The 16,953-nt window shown below is 39.9% G+C and overlaps 3 protein-coding genes across 6 annotated transcripts in view; 2 read left to right on the forward strand and 1 right to left on the reverse strand.

Annotated features, from left to right (window-relative positions):
- LOC108974099 (alpha-amylase A-like) overlaps positions 1-5,682 on the forward strand; it is a 7,292-nt gene extending 1,610 nt beyond the window's left edge. For 2 of the 3 annotated variants that reach the window (XM_018941753.1, XM_018941745.1), the window contains exons 2-5: positions 3,728-3,835; positions 3,916-4,126; positions 4,223-4,693; positions 4,752-5,682. In XM_018941753.1, the coding sequence (XP_018797298.1) occupies positions 3,935-4,126; positions 4,223-4,693; positions 4,752-5,591 (1,503 nt within the window). In that variant the 5' untranslated portion in view covers positions 3,728-3,835; positions 3,916-3,934 and the 3' untranslated portion in view covers positions 5,592-5,682. Of the gene's footprint in view, positions 1-90; positions 1,227-3,727; positions 3,836-3,915; positions 4,127-4,222; positions 4,694-4,751 lie in introns of those variants that run through there. The other variant, XM_018941737.1, reaches the window with a different exon arrangement.
- A 2,184-nt stretch (positions 5,683-7,866) lies between these two features.
- LOC108974182 (EF-hand domain-containing family member C2) lies at positions 7,867-13,165 on the forward strand. 2 transcript variants are annotated; one of them, XM_018941893.1, is made up of 7 exons: positions 7,867-8,074; positions 8,175-8,722; positions 8,791-9,061; positions 10,098-10,331; positions 10,399-10,914; positions 10,979-11,552; positions 12,232-13,165. In XM_018941893.1, the coding sequence occupies exons 1-7, from the start codon at positions 8,024-8,026 to the stop codon at positions 12,318-12,320; spliced, it is 2,283 nt and encodes a 760-aa protein (XP_018797438.1). In that variant the 5' UTR covers positions 7,867-8,023; the 3' UTR covers positions 12,321-13,165. The 2 variants fall into 2 exon arrangements, with proteins under 2 accessions (XP_018797438.1, XP_018797432.1); XM_018941887.1 differs by lacking the exon at positions 12,232-13,165 and having other exon boundaries at positions 10,979-11,815.
- Positions 13,166-13,259: 94 nt separating this feature from the next.
- Positions 13,260-16,862, reverse strand: LOC108974197 (2-hydroxyacyl-CoA lyase 1). Its single transcript, XM_018941903.1, has 5 exons — positions 16,643-16,862; positions 15,434-15,629; positions 14,732-15,363; positions 14,064-14,671; positions 13,260-13,997 (listed from the first exon to the last, which is right to left on the reverse strand). Exons 1-5 carry the CDS (start codon positions 16,691-16,693, stop codon positions 13,778-13,780), a joined length of 1,707 nt encoding a protein of 568 aa, XP_018797448.1. The 5' UTR covers positions 16,694-16,862; the 3' UTR covers positions 13,260-13,777.
- Between the last annotated feature and the right edge of the window lie 91 nt (positions 16,863-16,953).

Genomic DNA, 16,953 nt, shown 5'->3' on the forward strand with positions numbered 1-16,953 from the left:
TAGGTTTTTTTTTTTTTTTTTTTTTTCTTTTTTTTTTCCAGAAACTGTCCATTACTTGGTACCGCCGATAGCTGTTAAACTAAGTGATCAATTAAAATCAAGTCCTTATATGTACTTCTTCACTTGACAGTATCTGCACGAAAGTTTACTCGGATTATTGTTCCAACTTGCAACCGATAAAAGCGGGTGTTCCCCAAAGAAGCATGTTGGGATTAATGCTTTATTTGCTTTTTACCACTGAAATCCATCCGAGTCAAGCTATGTAACAGCGACACTTGCGGATGACACAGATTTGTTAGCAGCTGGAGAGTCAATTTCGGTACCTACTCGACGAGTGCAGACAGCAGTCAATGCAATTGCTAAGTGGGCATCTAAGTGMCGTATCAAATTAAACGACACCAATTCACTTCACTTTGACTTTACCTTGAAAAAATCGACATACCGTCCGATTCATATTAATAATATTCCTATAACACATCATAACAGTGCTAAGTAACTAAGCATGTAAAATAAAAGAAGTGTGCTTGGCTTGGTATGAAATTTGCTAAACTTTACCACCGATTTGGCAGTAAATCCACCTTATCAATTCAAAACAAACTTTTAGTATACAATCAAGTTTTGAAATCAGATTAACAACCCAACAATTGGGATTGCTCAAGTCAAAGGTGTTTTGCCAGCATTCAGGGCTTACAAAGTAAAGTACTAAGCGCTTTAGTTAATGCTTCTCGATACGTTACATCTGCTAACCGGCATTGTAGTAAATGAAAACTCCAAAATACCAAAAAAAAAAAGGATTATTGTGCAAGATAACACTATAAGTTACAAATATGCAAATATTGTTCAGATCGGACCACTATAGCACATAGCTGTCACGCAAACAGTTCGACCAGTAAGATAAAGATCTTTTTATGCCATTTAATGCCATGAGAAATGAGGCTGTGAATGGTCGATGCAGCTGCAATTTTTTTCAGTTTAGCTCTTAAGTAACCTTAATTCGACTTGAAGGTTGTTTATATCGAACAAAGTGACTGAAAAGGGCTGTGTCTTCAGATTTAGTTGATGTAAGAAAGGCACCTATTTTACAACTTCGGTGCAGCCGAAGACAACTTCTTTTGTTGTCCGTTTTAGCTGAGACTAAAAACACGCTCACTAGTGGCTGTCCATTAATGATGAAAAATCTGAAACGAAATAACGCGAATGGAATCGCATTAAATTTCTCCAAAAAGGTGAGACATTTACTCCCCGACATATACATATGTGATATTTTTTTAACGATGAAAGATACACGTACTCGGTGTGTTTTAAGATCCAATCCAAAAAATACCCAACTAATTATCAACGATAATGATATATTCAAAGGCYAGATCTTAAACTTCGGTTTATCAAAATCGAGTGGTTGTTACCACTACGCAAAAATCCTATTTTGAACAWAATCAAAATCCTTTCAGCCGGAATTTGCGACAGACAAGATCAGAGAATATTCAGCTAACTTGGGTAACATCTAGAGTTTGTTAAATTCAACTTAACATTTAATATATGAACTCGTAAATGTATATAAGAGTATTTCAACGATAACACTAATCAACAAATTTGAAGGAAAAACCTGCGACTGATGTGCTAAGAGAGCTGTAGGGTATTTGAGGTGTCACGATTACGAATTTTAGTTCAATTTTAAATCACATAGATTTTTTTTTTTTTGTCAATTTAGTAAATGATGGTGGTTTGGTTTCCTTCTTTCCATTAGTAAGCGAGCCGACTCAATAAAAAAAAACGGAAAAATCGCGTATGAGGAAAATATTCTACGGATCATTCTGAACAACCTTTCCGCCTACCACCTAGCGATTTTTAAGGCGAACTTTATGACGTTCATAAAAATTTGTGCGTCAATTTTTGAGAAATTCGAACTACATTGAATACGTAGGTGCATTGCCTCGAAATCCAACGCAGAATAACTCTTGCCAACAGGTGCTACTTCGGACTGAGTAGGCAATTGAGAAGTACAGTCCTCTCTGATAAGTCAGCAGTGTCTTTGCCGATAAAAAAAAAAAGAAGTTCTGTTTCAGTAAATTTAATACTTTAGWTTCTAAATTATCGAACCTTACTCAAGAATCGATTGATCCATATTGTTTTGTATTTGGTAAATAGGCCTTTCTCAGTCTCCGAAAATCTCTTAATAGATATTTAAAATTCATACCGTGGATACAAATGTCTAAACGTCGATACATATATACGTAATATACCTGGACTTATGGTCGTAAATAAGAAACGGTAGTTTTTATTTCATAATATTTTGTTTACCCATTAGCAAACCCCATTCACTACAACTACAAAGTGTCGTTGTTATTCACTAGCGGAAAATTTTATCATTTTTACCATATCAGTGGTTGCATTATTCCAAGTTTTCTAAACAAATTAATACAAATGAAAAATGACTTGTTTTCAAAACTAACAGTATCTTTGATATAGATTATTTATTACTTCTCAAAAGCAATGTGCATACACAAGTGCTTCTGGGTAGTCGTTAGTGATTGAATTTGCTAGACGAGTAACCATGTRAAGAAATATGATAATTCAAGTAACAGTACATCATACATACCTTATAATTTCAACAACCCATAAATATCAAAAATATTACGAAAGATTCAAAACAAATCTTCTGAATGAGGCTTTTTAATATGWCCTTGGAAAAATCTCCTCGAGGAGTGTTATTTTGTTGCGAAGAGGGATTTACTAAGGCCAATGATCCCAATATCGAGGACGGCGGTAGCTTAGCTGCTGGCAAGGGCTCCCAAATTTGTAAGGTCGAAGGTAAGCACCGAAGCTAAAAGAATCCACTTAAAGCAATCCGTCTGCGAGGAAGGACGTAGCGTCTGTTTCACATGATAGTGACCGTTACAGCGATCGTCGGTCTTCGAACAAGCGGTTCGGGTTATAAAAGTGTAATTTTATAGCAAGTTCATAGGTCATGGTAGCAGTCGTACCAACGAAATAGGAAAGCGTAAATGTGTCTTTTTAACATGAACTTGGAAAGCACTCTTCGAGAATTGTTATTTTGTTACGATGAGGCATTTAGAAAGGTCAATGATCCTGAGAGCGATGACAGCACTTGGCTACTCACTGGCGGGGTTTCCCGAAACGGTAATGTCGTAGCATCGTAAACATCGAAACTAAAACAATCCACATAATGTAATGCTTCTACGAGGGGGGACGTGGCGTCTGTTTTAGTGACGTCTACAGCGTCGCCGATCTTGGAGCAAGGGGTTCAGGTTGTAAACGTGTAATTTTAYAGGAAGTTCGTAGATCAAGGTAGCAGTCATTCCAACGAAATAGGAAACGAGGGAAAATCAACCACCTTTCTAATGATGTGAACTTCAGTGAACTTCAGTTTCAAGCATTGTCGAGAGCCGTCTGCAGTCAATCTGCAAATATCATTATYCTCAGGGCTTACTTGGAGATCCTTTTATAGCAAGTAATTTAACTTTTTTCTATCGAAACCACTTTTCCTACTCGAAAACAAGATCAACTCTTTGTGCCATATCTTTTATTAGCGATCTCACGATCAGAGTTCTTCATCCTCAGAAATATTCAGCRGTAACTCTAAACCACATTACAATTTATATCAATAATAGATCCCTTTAAAAAATAAACATTATACGTGGTCATTTAAGSTGTGATTTCTTTTCCCGATTGATGAATGATTTCTGATTAGTAACCGATAACCGTTTAGTTAAATCCAGATAGATTCAGCACTGAACTGCATTATTCACTACCTACAACTATACTACAAATTCGCTCACAATTTGCAAACTAAACTAACGGAATTTCTATAAAAGAGGTAGAAAGCGATGCTAATTAGTTGTTCGGCTCATATTCTCTAGAAGAGTACTTTAATTGCATATTGTCACATCCTAATAGAAGTTGTCGCCTGGCAAAAATGTATCGGAGCAAAGCGCATATCTGTCTGGCAGTATTCTTGGCAATATTGTGCCAAAATATCAATGCCCAATTCGATCCGAACTATGTGGACGGAAGGACTACTATGGTGCATCTTTTCGAGTGGAAGTGGGATGATATTGCGGTAGAATGTGAAAACTTTCTAGGCCCTAAAGGTTACGGAGGTGTTCAAGTAAGTCCAAAGCCAATAAATGACATGCTTACCAAACAGCTTTGCGTATACTCATGCAAAAATCCACCTTTTATTTACATTTACCCCAACCAATAGGTTTCGCCAGTAAATGAGAATGTCGTTGTGGCCAATCGTCCGTGGTGGGAACGTTATCAACCCATCTCATACCTACTGACCACACGTTCGGGCAACGAACAACAATTCGCGGACATGGTGCGGCGCTGTAACAATGCCGGCATTCGAATATTTGTAGATGTCGTATTCAATCACATGGCCGCCGATAATGTTAATGCGCGCGGCACAGGTGGYTCAACGGCCGATCCGAGTAACAAAAGCTTCCCAGCCGTGCCGTATTCAAATACAGATTTCCACRCCTCATGCACTATTAAYAACTATAATAATAAATATGAGGTACGAAACTGTGAACTCTCCGGTTTGAAGGACTTGGATCAAAGCAAATCATGGGTACAAGATCGTGTAGTCGACTTTCTCAACAAACTTGTTAGTCTGGGTGTGGCTGGTTTCCGTGTCGATGCTGCCAAGCATATGTGGCCGGCTGATCTCGAGGTAAATTGGTCGTTACATTTCTATTACGATAGTAATATACTTTTGTTCACGCGCCTAGGTAATCTACAATCGTGTTAGCAATTTAAGCGTTGATCATGGTTTTCCCACCGGTACGCGCYCTTTCATATTCCAAGAAGTTATAGATTTGGGTGGTGAGGCTATATCCAAAAATGAATACACACACATGGGTGTGGTSACCGAGTTCGCACACTCCAACTCGATCGGCAGAGTATTCCGTGGCAAGGATCAATTACGTTGGCTGATCAACTGGGGTCCAGAGTGGAGTTTCCTTAACTCAGATCGTGCACTGATTTTCGTAGACAACCACGACAATCAACGTGGACATGGCGCTGGTGGTGCAGATATTCTCAACTATAAGACATCGAAGCAATATAAAATGGCCAGCGCTTTCATGTTGGCTCATCCATTTGGTATTACGCGTGTCATGTCGTCGTTTGCATTCGACAACACCGATCAAGGTCCACCMACAACGGACGGTAATAGCATTGCCAGTCCCATATTCAATGCTGATAATTCCTGTAGCGGTGGTTGGGTATGTGAGCATCGTTGGCGTCAAATTTACAACATGGTTGGCTTCAGGAACATTGTGGCTGGCACAAATTTAGAAAACTGGTGGGACAATAGCAGYAACCAGATCGCCTTCTGTCGCGGCAAMAAAGGTTTCGTGGCAATTAATGGCGATGCTGCTGATCTTAATACTTCGCTGCAGACCTGCTTGCCAGCTGGTACTTATTGTGATATCATTTCCGGCGACAAAGCAGGCTCTAGTTGCTCTGGCAAGCGTGTGGTCGTCGGCTCAGATGGACGCGCCAACATTTCTATCGGTCAAAATGAAGAAGACGGCACGCTAGCCATACATATAGAATCCAAATTATGAACATATGCTGATTTTATCGTATTTACGACATCATTACTCGAAATTTAGATTAATAAACGGTTGAAATGTGTTTTATGTATTACTTATAGCATATCTTTAGAGTTTTTTTTTTTKTTTKTTTCTTAATTCGATTTGAAGAGACAACATATTATATGGGTGTAGTTAGTATCCCATCTTCTTTTGCTTGGGATTGTTTCGGCGAAAAAACCCCAAGCGCACAACACTGGGGAGGGAATGTGTCGGCTTTTTACTTTAGTTCGCCTTCAAAGAGATGTTTTTTGGCTACCCAGAGGATACTTGCTCTAGRACTAGCGTTAGCTGCTTGACCCATATGTACAAGCATCGCWTCTGGTCACTCCCAAGTGAATAGTGCTCAGAGAACTTTCCTCATTTGTGTGAACTTCTGTACATGGCTCCATCCTCCATGCTATTTGAAGTAGTTTGCATAGCAATTACCCGTCTGAAGACAATATAAGGTTCTATGGAGCATATTGAGTGAAAGATTAAAGCCAACCGTCAACAAACTGATTGAACCAGTATGAAGAGGCAGTATGGCTATAGGTCAAAACTGACYAGATACTTACAATGCGCCAAATCTTGTAACAGTCCCGTGACAAAAGACTCGAGACACACCACCTCATCGTCGATTTCTAAGTTGCTTTTGACGGCACGAAAAGGGGCTGCCTTTATGCCGCTATGTCTGAATTCGGTAAACTAACTATTCGGAAAGGACCTCTCCGAGCTCTTCTGAAAGAGGTTTTAAAAAAGCCGACTTCCTTTCGTGTGACTTCTTCAATTTATTCCTGGAGAGAATAATTYGAGCTGCAGAGCTGAGAGAAGGTACAATCCTCTATAAGAGTGTACAGCTGCTGGTGTATGCTGGTGTATGCCAATGATATGGATATCATTGGCATCAACAACCGCGCCGTCAGTTCKGTTTTCTCCGGACTGGATAAAGAAGCGAAGCAAATGGATCTGGTAATGAACGAGGGCAAGACGACATATCTAATGCCATCATACAAACAGGCGTCACAGTCGCGACTTGGCTCCGACGCCACTGTTGACAGTCATAACTTCGAAGTCGTAGATTAATTCGTCTGTCTTGGAACCAGCATTAACAMCAGCTAGAACGTCAGCCTCAAAATCCAACGTAGGATAAATTTTGCCAACAGATGCTATTTCGAACTGAGTAGGTGATTGAGWTGTTAAGTCCTCTCTCGACGAATGAAGACCAAACTCTACAAGTCGCTCTTTATCTCCTTTCTGCTATAAGGTGCAGGGACATGGACGATGCCAACCTCTGACGAGTCAGCGTTATGAGTTTTCTAGTGAAAGTTTCTGCGAAAGATTTATGGTTATTTACGGTGAATACCGCAATCGATGGAATCATGAGCTGTACGGGATATACGACGACATTGACATAGTTCAGCGAATTAAGAGACAGCGGCTACACTGGCTAGTTCAGGCTTGGTCCARCTCTGAGAGTATTCGACGTCATACCCGCCGGGGAATGCAGAGAAAGAAGAAGAACTCTACACCGTTGGAAAGACCAGGGTAGAAGGACCTGGCTACACATGGAATCTGCAATTGGCCAAACAGCGAAAAGGAAAACGACTGGCGCGCTGCTCTAAACTCAGCTATAACTGCGTAAGCAATGTCTACGCCAATAAAGGAGAAGAAGAAGTTTAACTGTCGTCTGACCTCAGCAGCTTCCTTTTGATTTTTTTGTGGATACTTTACATGTTTAAGTTTTGATATCTTAACAATAATAATGTTTTTTAAGAGTCATTCGACGACCCTTATGGGAAGTAATTCGAGTGAATCTATGACACACAAAAATTAGCAAGGTGAAGTCCTAACTGATAGGAAATAAAGCCTCTAAAAACTTAATGATTTAGATACGTTCGTGAATTCCATAACAAACTCACGAAATTTTTTTCAGGAATGTTTATGTGGCTCTTCCGACCAATCAAAAAGAACAGGGTCATAGCAACCAGTCGCGCTCAGCACCACCACCACACACACATATGTGTCTATGTGGGTATGTAGCACATCCATTGCTATAGCGGCTGCCCGATTGTTTAGTCCATATTTATTTCACTACGTACTCGCCTACATATTTCTGTTTATGCAGTTTGTCGATGCAAAACCCTAGTAAACACTTGGGGAACAAAAGTAGCATAAAAAGCAAAACAAATAAGTGACACACAAAGCGTTTAAAAAAATAATAAAAAATATACATATGAAAATCGTTTTCGAAAAATATTTACTAAAACTACAGAATTTCGCTCGCTGTTTTTTTGTAAAATTTGACGAAATTTGTAAAGAAAGAAATTTTAAACTCACGCGTTTATTTTGTATTGATTTTTACAGCAAACCTAACGATTTTTACACATTTTGAAACCGAAAGCGCTCAATAAAACTTAACGAAGATGCTGCGTATACCGGGAATGCCGTTTTTGCCAGGCACCACCTTTCGGGATGTAAGTGTYACGCTAAACGGTAAACAAGTACTCGGAACACACACAAACATACAAACAAAGAAGTAGCTATAAAAATATATAAACAAACATAAATTTACAGCTATCTCGCACGAACTTCCCCAAGCCGCAGAGCCTTATGAATTKCCAGGGYATAAGCATGTTGAACGATCGCCAACCACCCGCCATGGTGGACGTTGGCGGTATGTGCATCGACATCAACTGCCCACCGACAGCCACACCATCACTATATCCGCCAAAGACKGGACCCCGACTGCCACCATGGATTGCTTACGATAAGAAAGTATTGGGTTTCGATGCGTTCTTTAAGGAGACGCTACACGAAGTCTACAATGCGCCCTATCAAGTGCGTAAAGTGAAGATTATGTATTATCTGGAAGATGGCACCATGCAAATCACTGAACCGAAAGTGGACAACTCTGGCATACCGCAAGGCTGTYTGGTGCATCGTCAACGTATACCGAAACCACCACCGTGCCAAAATGAATTCATCTCGATATTGGACCTTAAYGTCGATACGAGCATACAGATATTCGATCGCATTTATCATATTACAAATTGTGACCTTTTTACGCGACATTTCCTAAATCGTTCGGGTATAGCCGTACCAGATCCCGTCGATATGCCAGTGTACGTTTCTGCAACAATTATGGCGTATAAGATTTCAATGACACTTAAAAGTTTTAATTCACTTTCAGTGATCCCACAACAGAAATGCGTAAACGGTCGGCAAGAAAGATCCATAATCAACCACCAAAAAAGCATTCATTCGCACAATTTTTGGCGTTCGATCGGAAAGTGCTGAAATTCCACGGCTACTGGGATGATCGTTCGGAGTTCGGCGATGTGCGTCGCTTGGAAATATGCTATTATTTRGCTGATGATACAATGGATATAAAAGAAATTTTTCCACGGAACTCAGGGCGTGAAGGTCCATCGCTCTTCCTGAAAAGGGGCAAACTGCCAAGGGTAAGTAATTGATAGAATTGTGTATGTAGCGAGGTAATTGCCATCGGATTTTATTTATTTACATGGCCCGTTTAAAATCAATCTTGTCAAAAATCTGCTGGTATCTTTTCTGAAGAAAATTTCTTTAAAAAATCTACCGAAGATGTCATAGTACATAAAATAACCGTGGACCCCATCTCTTGGTGCAAAGCGCTTTTGTATACTATTACTTCTTTTTTATTTGTTATAGCCGRGTTTACAAAATCTCGMMAATMGATCTTCCCTTTCGCTGTTTGACGCCAATAGGATATTTCAAGTGTATCCAGCTTCTTTTTAATCTGGTTTTTCGAACGGAGTGGAGGTCTTCCTCTGCCTTCTCGGCAGGCACTGCGTCGAATATCCTCAAAGCTGGAGTATTTTCATCCATTCGGACGACATGACCTAACCAACGGATCCGTTGTCTCTCAATTCACTGAAGTATATCAATGTCGTCGTATATCCCGTACAGTTCATCGTTCCATCGACTGCGGTATTCGCTTTTGCCAGTGCGGACAGGATCAAAAGGGTGGTCTCTTATCCAAGACTGTTTTTTTCTTTTCATTGGCGATGTGTTTTACGTGGTGGGTCCCAAACCCAGCGCACAATCCTGATGAAGTATGTTTCACCTTTTCACTTTAGCTCGCTTTCAAACGGAAACTTATTGACTATCCAGACGGTAATTGGTCTAAGACCGGAAGTCGTGAGCTGTTTGAGTCATATGTAAAAGAATCATTTCTGGCGCTCAGAGAACTASCCTCACTTGCGTGTTCATTTCTCTGAACAAAAATATGTGGTCCTAGCGTCGAATACACACATTCGTATCTCAGATCCTCTAAAGTGTGACTTTAAGGGCGACAGAAGAGAGAGAGTACAGTTTCTAAGCAACAATTTCAGATACACCTCAAAACGAGGCTAGCCATACGTAAGAGGTCGGAAATGTCAGTAGGGATAATGCCATTACTGAGTTTTACGCGTAAAATTACTACCAATTTCGGCTTATAACTAATTTTACTTCAAGGAATTCAATGGACTTCCACTACCTGGGCAAGAGACTCCGCAAACGTTGTTGAATGTGCTCGGCACGAGCATGCGAAATGTACGCTACACCATTGATCCACTGAACATCGGCGAAAAAGAGGTGCTCTACTATGCCGATCGTGATCTACAAATCGGTACTGTGCTAAACGTCTACGGACGTGCCGTTGTGCTCACGGATTGCGATGAATACACACAAGAGTATTATAGAAAACGGGTTCGTAACACTTTGAATTCACTGATATTTTCACTTAACTGCCAGACTATCYCTCTTATGATTTCAGTACGGTATTGAGAACTTTACTGCGGCACCGATACCGTCACGTGGAGACGATTGTGCGCCGATTAAACAAAAAGAACGCATACTGCCACCATATAATGGCTGGGGTTCATATGAGGATTCTGAGGGCAATTGCATTTCAGTTGAGCCCAAGCCGCCGCAGACTGACTTTAAGAAATTCATCAAACTTGATCGCTACGTGCTGCGGTTCGGCGCGAAACTGTTATCGACCATACGTGAGAATTGTGAACGCATTTTCATCATTTCGTATTACCTATCCGATGATACCATACAAATCTTTGAGATTGCCGAACGGAATTCCGGTTTCTTGGGCGGCGAATTTATGAAACGTACACGCATACCACTGCCGGGCCAAGAGAAGTTCACCTCGAAGCGCCCACAATACTATCAGCCATATAATTTTTATATTGGCGCCACAATGAGCCTCAAAGATCACATCTTTCACATTGTTTCCGCTGACGAGTATACACTTATTTACATGGAGCATCATCCATATGAGGTGGCTYCCACATGCAATATAACGGTATATAATATGTTTCACATATTATTCTTTATTTTTACAGTATCCAATGGCCGATATTAAGTCAATTATGCTGAAAATACGCGATGCGGCGAAGTCAGATTATAAGGGCTTCATTTGTCGTTGCTTGCCGGACGGCGCTGAATCCGTTAAGGATGTGCAATTCATTGGTTTCGATTCGCTTAAGCGCGCACTTATCAATCTTTTGGCTGACAACATCACGAATCATGAAATCATTACGGTGTGTCGCTACTTCTCAGCCGAAAAAGCRCCGCCACAGGCATGCAATCGGGAGACGGTACGTGCTGCGGTGCACTTGGAGTTGAAGCGTTCACTATGGAATGCAATGGACGAGTTGAAGGAACATTTACACCACATAAATCCGCTGAACAAACCCTTCCTATCCGAGGCGAAATTGCGCTCAACAATGAAGGGTTGCCGCCTGCCATTCATACCGGAACTAATTGATGATCTACTCAGCGTATTAAATCACAATGACTGCGGTGAGGTTGAGGTCTGCGATTTCCTGAACTTCATCGATATGGGTTGCGGCAAAGTGCCCGACATAGCGCCAATGAATATCAATTTCGAACTATGTCCTAAGATACCATTCCTACATAAGGGACGTTTGGTAAATATCAGCTGTTTCCTGCAATACTTGGGTTTGGATGAGGAGGCAAAACCAAAAGAGGAACTGGCGAGTTAAGTACGCTTCGACTTAATAAAGAAGAGTTGCATTGTAATTTTCATAAGATTCAAATTATTTGTCTATACATTTTATTTTCTACTGCCACACTTACAGCATCAAAATGATATAATTAAATAAATAAACGCATCTCGTTAGAAGTAAATCCTTTTGTAAACGACTGCAACGAAAATAGTACAGTTATTTTAATATGAGGTTTGTCGCGTAGTTTGTGTACGTCGAAAACAAAGTCGACTTAGCCATATCCGTCTGTTCTCCCGTCTGTCTGTCTCTTCATACGCGAACTAGTCCATCAATTTTTTAAACATCGATCTGAAATTTTGTAGACGTCTTCATTCCACCAGGAAGCTGCCAGTTGTCATCCACACTGAACGATCAAACCAAAGTCATTGTATGGTTATCAAGTTGTTGTTGTAATGGGTATCTAATCCCGTTAGGATCGTAAGGATTAGGTAGGCTCAGGAAACGTGCAGTTTCGACGGGGTCGGAACTAAGGGATGAGGTCTGCGATTTCCTGAACTTCATCGACATGGGTTGCGGCAAAGTGCCCGACATAGCACCAATGAATATCAATTTCGAACTATTCCTACATAAGGGACGTTTGGTAAATATCAGCTGTTTCCTGCAATACTTGGGTTTGGATGAGGAGGCAAAACCAAAGGAGGAACTGCCGAGTTAAGTTACTAGACGCTTAGACTTAATAAAGATGAGTAGGGTTCATGGGGCATGCATAGACGTGGCTAGTATCATGCGGAGACTCATTGCACACTGGAGATACGTTTGATCTGTCAGAGTCTATTCTTTATAAATAAGAAATCTGCTACAGTATCCAGAACGAAGCTGCGCCATGGTCACTCTTGTTGCTCGCGACAACTCGAGCTTTTCGTCTGCATTGGATGATGGTTTGACTCCAAATATGCCATTCACTGGGAGGGAGTCGGTGAAGATGTTAATGGCTCCACTGTGAATGGTGGTCAATGCTTGTCGGAAGTTAGTTTCGTCCGAAGTCTGGTCGGTGTATTGTTTTACGTCATCGACGTAGGAAGCTCCTAGGAAGCATCCCGTCGTAGTCCGGAATGCAGTGTTCTCATGAGTTTGCAGCTCGTCTTAGTTTCACAGCATGCCGGCGACCATATTACTGCAGCGTAGTTAAGAACCAGCCGAACGATTGCCTTGTATGTTGCCAACAACTTTTAGTTCTCCTTTTCCCACGTACTGCCGTCTAGCGACTTAAGATTTTTTTGCGGCTGTGTACTTTGGCGATAACAGCGGTCGTTTGAGGAGTGCAGGAGGACAGGCAGTCGAAGATCAGTCGAAATCTTAACGGCATCGACTGCAATATTAAGGTCAAGTCTGTACTCCTTCGTTCAATTCATGAATATGATCGTGGTGATAGAAATTCTCTCTGATTGATGCGGGAGTTTACAGATGTAGAAGTTAAACAGCAACGAGGAGCAACTGTGTAGGGTATTACAGCCTCGTTGCAGTCGAAATTAACATTTTTTCTTGTTTTGAATGCGTATCACTCTGTATTGTTTATACATACATAGATATATGTCATTGCATATTTACATTTTGAGTGAAAATGTTGAAGGAAAAAGTAAATAAAAATGGCAAATTGAATTCGTACTTCGTACTTCGAAGAAGGTATATAAATTTTAATAAGCACATATGCATATAAATATGTACGTATATATATAAATTCATAAAATCATCTCAAAACAACTTCACATAAATGGACAAATTCATATTCACAAACATACACTGAAGTGCGTTAATTGTTGGAATGTGCGAAAAAAAACATATGTTACAACTGTACTAAATAAGCCAATACTTGAGCACTGTTACTACAGTGACCACAACCAATATTTGAATATTATTTCAAGTATGCATACACACAAAAAACATATTTCATCTTAAAAAAAGGAATTACATTCCTATAAATAGCAACTACCCGTAATTATGTCAGTGGCGCAGAAAATAGCTTAAAAAGAACCGTTAATTTTCACAGCTTTTGTAACAATGCTCTTTAAATATATATAAATATAAAATAAAGTGATTGTATGTGTATGCAAGAAAGCAATTGTTTACGATTTAGCGCTGTGTAAAGAAATTCGCATTTACGCAAAAGAAAATTTACAATTTCGACTCAGTTAACCAGTTAAATGTCTGTGGCTTGCGATCCGATGATGGATTTATTGCTACATTAATGATGGTTGGCTTGTCGGACAGTTTTTGCGCATCCTTCAGAGCTGCCTGCAGTTCTGGTATCTCCTTGCAGAAGTAGCCGGACAAACCGAACATTTTCATCATTTCTTCATAGCGAACTTGTACGCCCAAAGCGGATGGTGGTGTACTGCAAACGTAAACAAACACATGAACATAATGGAAAACACTAAAAACTTTCGATTTGGGAACTTACACTTGTGACAAATCGCCGGAATTACGAATGGAATCGAATGCTTCCTGATCGAAGCCACCATATATACCGTTATTGTTAACAATAACAATTGTAATTGGCAGCTTGTAGCGTACCATGGTCTCCAATTCCATGCCGGAAAAGCCGAAAGCACTATCACCTTCCACGCATATTACACGCTTGCCAGGGTAACGATCGCGGCAATAGAGTGCTGCCGCAATGGCGAAACCGGGACCAACGCCCATAGTGCCAAAGGTGCCAGCATCTAAACGATGACGTGGCAGTATGTTGAAGAGCATCGTACGTCCAATGTCCATGGTATTGGCGCCCTCACTTACAATAATAGCATCACGCGGTATCAACTCACGCAAATGATGAAAAACGGTATAGTAATTTAGTGGCGAGGCAGTCTGTAATGCCATACTACGCACTTGTTCACGATTGCGTTTGCATTTGTCGGCTAGCTCTTCCCACCATGGGTTGTCATTTGGCAATTCGAAATTCACTGCGTTCATTTGCTCAAAGATTTGTTCAGCGAACGGCTTAATGTCCGATTGTATGGCGATCGAGGCTTGAACAGAATTGTGCAATTCTTCTGGGCAAATATCGACCTGTAGAAAGGAAAATATTTAGACAAAATAAGAAATACGAAATATTTTTTAAGTACTTACTTGGATGAATTTGACATCGACACTGTAGCGTGGTGGCTTGCCGAAATGTAGTATCCAATTTAGACGTGCACCCAGCAACAACACGACATCTGCCTTTTGCAATGCCAACGAACGCGCAGAGGAGACGCATTGTGGCGCTGTATCCGAAACAACACCTTTGCCCATTGGCGTCGGCAGGAAGGGCAGATTGGTGTTCTCAATGAAGTGTCGTAAAATATTTTCGGCATGTGCGTAAGCCGCACCTTTTCCAATGATTACAAGTGGACGCTTTGCTGTGCGCAACAAATTGGCGGCACGTATAACATCGTCATGTGCCGGATACACCAGTGGCGCAACTGGATGTGGCAAAGTTTTATAGATCTTGTCTTGCTGCACACGTGATTGCAATAAATTCCCGGGAAAATCTAGATAAGAGACACCAGGGCGTCCGTATGTCGCATAACGCACAGCCTTCTCCACGTGCAGTGGTATTAGGGATGCAGTTGGTGGACGAGCCGCATACTTGCAGTATGGACGTGAAATTTCCACTTGCGGATACTCTTGAAAGCCGCCAATACCTTCATGATCCTGACTGGTTGAGCCACCAATTACAAGCAATGGCCAACAATTGACTTGCGCATTCGCCATACCACCTAAAAATTAATAAAATAAAAATAATAATAATAGTGTTTTTTTAACAATATTTGTTATCCGACAACGTACCGGTTACATGCAGCAATCCGGGTCCAGAAACAACAAGACATACAGCAGGTTTGCCAGTTAAGAAGCCAATTGCCTGAGCGGCATAGCAAGCTGACTGCTCGTTACGCATTCCAATGTACTTAAGGCCAGCAACTTGAAAAGCCATCGACAGTTCAATGACAGGTATACCGATAATACCGAAGACATATTCTACACCCTTTAAAGAGAAAGTAAACAGAATTATATAGCGTCTCAGAGTTTCTAAAATAAATGTAAACTAGAAAACACGTTAACTTCGGCTACACCAAAGCTATTATGTCCCTTACAAATACAAAATATTCTATACTAAAACTTGATTTTGATCGAGAATACTTTAGAGAATAGTCCATGCAAAATTACGTTAAGATACAAAGTCAGTTTGTATAGCAGCTATATGTTATATAGTATTAGGGTAAGATATCGCCGTATTCGAAAAATCCGACGGAGAGGAAAAGACGTGCGGGCCATGCAAAATCAACTCAGTTCGCCCCGCTTAGCATTTATTTATATATGTATGTATGTACTTTATAGGTTCGCCGAGATTTCGTTATAATTATAGGAATCTTTTTACAACATATTCCACAATTGGCAATTCTATGGCAAACAAATATTCCTTAAATCAAAACAATTCTACCTTCATTTCGATACGTTAATATTAGATATGTATGTGTGTGCGTATACCATGCGTAACTGAAATTATTTTCGGTATAATTATCTTTATTTTTTACCAAGAGTTATCACGGCATTCTTTGATAAGAGCTGCAGCGCTAAGATTAAGTAAATCATTAACATACATATTGCCTTATTAATTCAGCTAACAAAGATCATATATATATTGGTATATACTTAAATGATCATCAATATTTTACAGGTGCACTTTGCTCAACGAACTTTGCTGCTGATAAAAAAAAAAATAAGTATTTTGCAATGGGGTCAGATATAAAAGCCTAATCGAAATATGGTAATATAATATCTATATACTATACTATGAAAAGTAACATATATTTGCTAATTTCAAGCCTAACAGGAATAAGATTTTATAGTCTTATACTAAAATAATATTAATATTTCTATTATAAATCTATAAATATATTAATATTATAAAAAAAATAGCATTATCATTCCATAATTTCTTATTGCGTTTAAGAAACCCCCTAAGGTTCACAATCAAGCCCTTTGTGAACACTTTACCTGCTCTTTTAGAGACTCCGCAATTATTTGCACTGCTTCAACTTGTGACATTTTTGTTAGTTGATTTTATATATTTTGCACTTTAAAAATAATTATCTCAATAACACGATACTTCAAATTATGTATATAAATTTTTATTGTTAGAAGTATTTACAATAAAGTTAAATACGCTTATTCAGTTCAGCTGTTTATGAAAGACAAACGAAAGAAGGAATAAGCGGAAACAAATACAAGCTGAAAACGTTTGCTACCAGTTATTATACCGATAACATAGACTATAGTTAATTTATTGGTAGCGATAATAGAGTAAC

This window comes from Bactrocera latifrons, unplaced genomic scaffold (assembly GCF_001853355.1).
Source record: "Bactrocera latifrons isolate USDA-ARS-PBARC rearing strain unplaced genomic scaffold, ASM185335v1 scaffold_111, whole genome shotgun sequence".
Lineage (NCBI taxonomy): Eukaryota > Metazoa > Arthropoda > Insecta > Diptera > Tephritidae > Bactrocera > Bactrocera latifrons.

Bases quoted from the DNA above. Each gene is read 5' to 3' on its own strand.
- LOC108974197 (XM_018941903.1), bottom strand. From the start codon at position 16,693: ATGTCACAAGTTGAAGCAGTGCAAATAATTGCGGAGTCTCTAAAAGAG. The intron at 14,672-14,731 runs GTAAGTACTTAA...TCCTTTCTACAG, and splicing joins TCGATGTCAAATTCATCCAA to GTCGATATTTGCCCAGAAGA. The intron at 13,998-14,063 runs GTAAGTTCCCAA...TTACGTTTGCAG, and splicing joins TCCGGCGATTTGTCACAAGT to TACACCACCATCCGCTTTGG.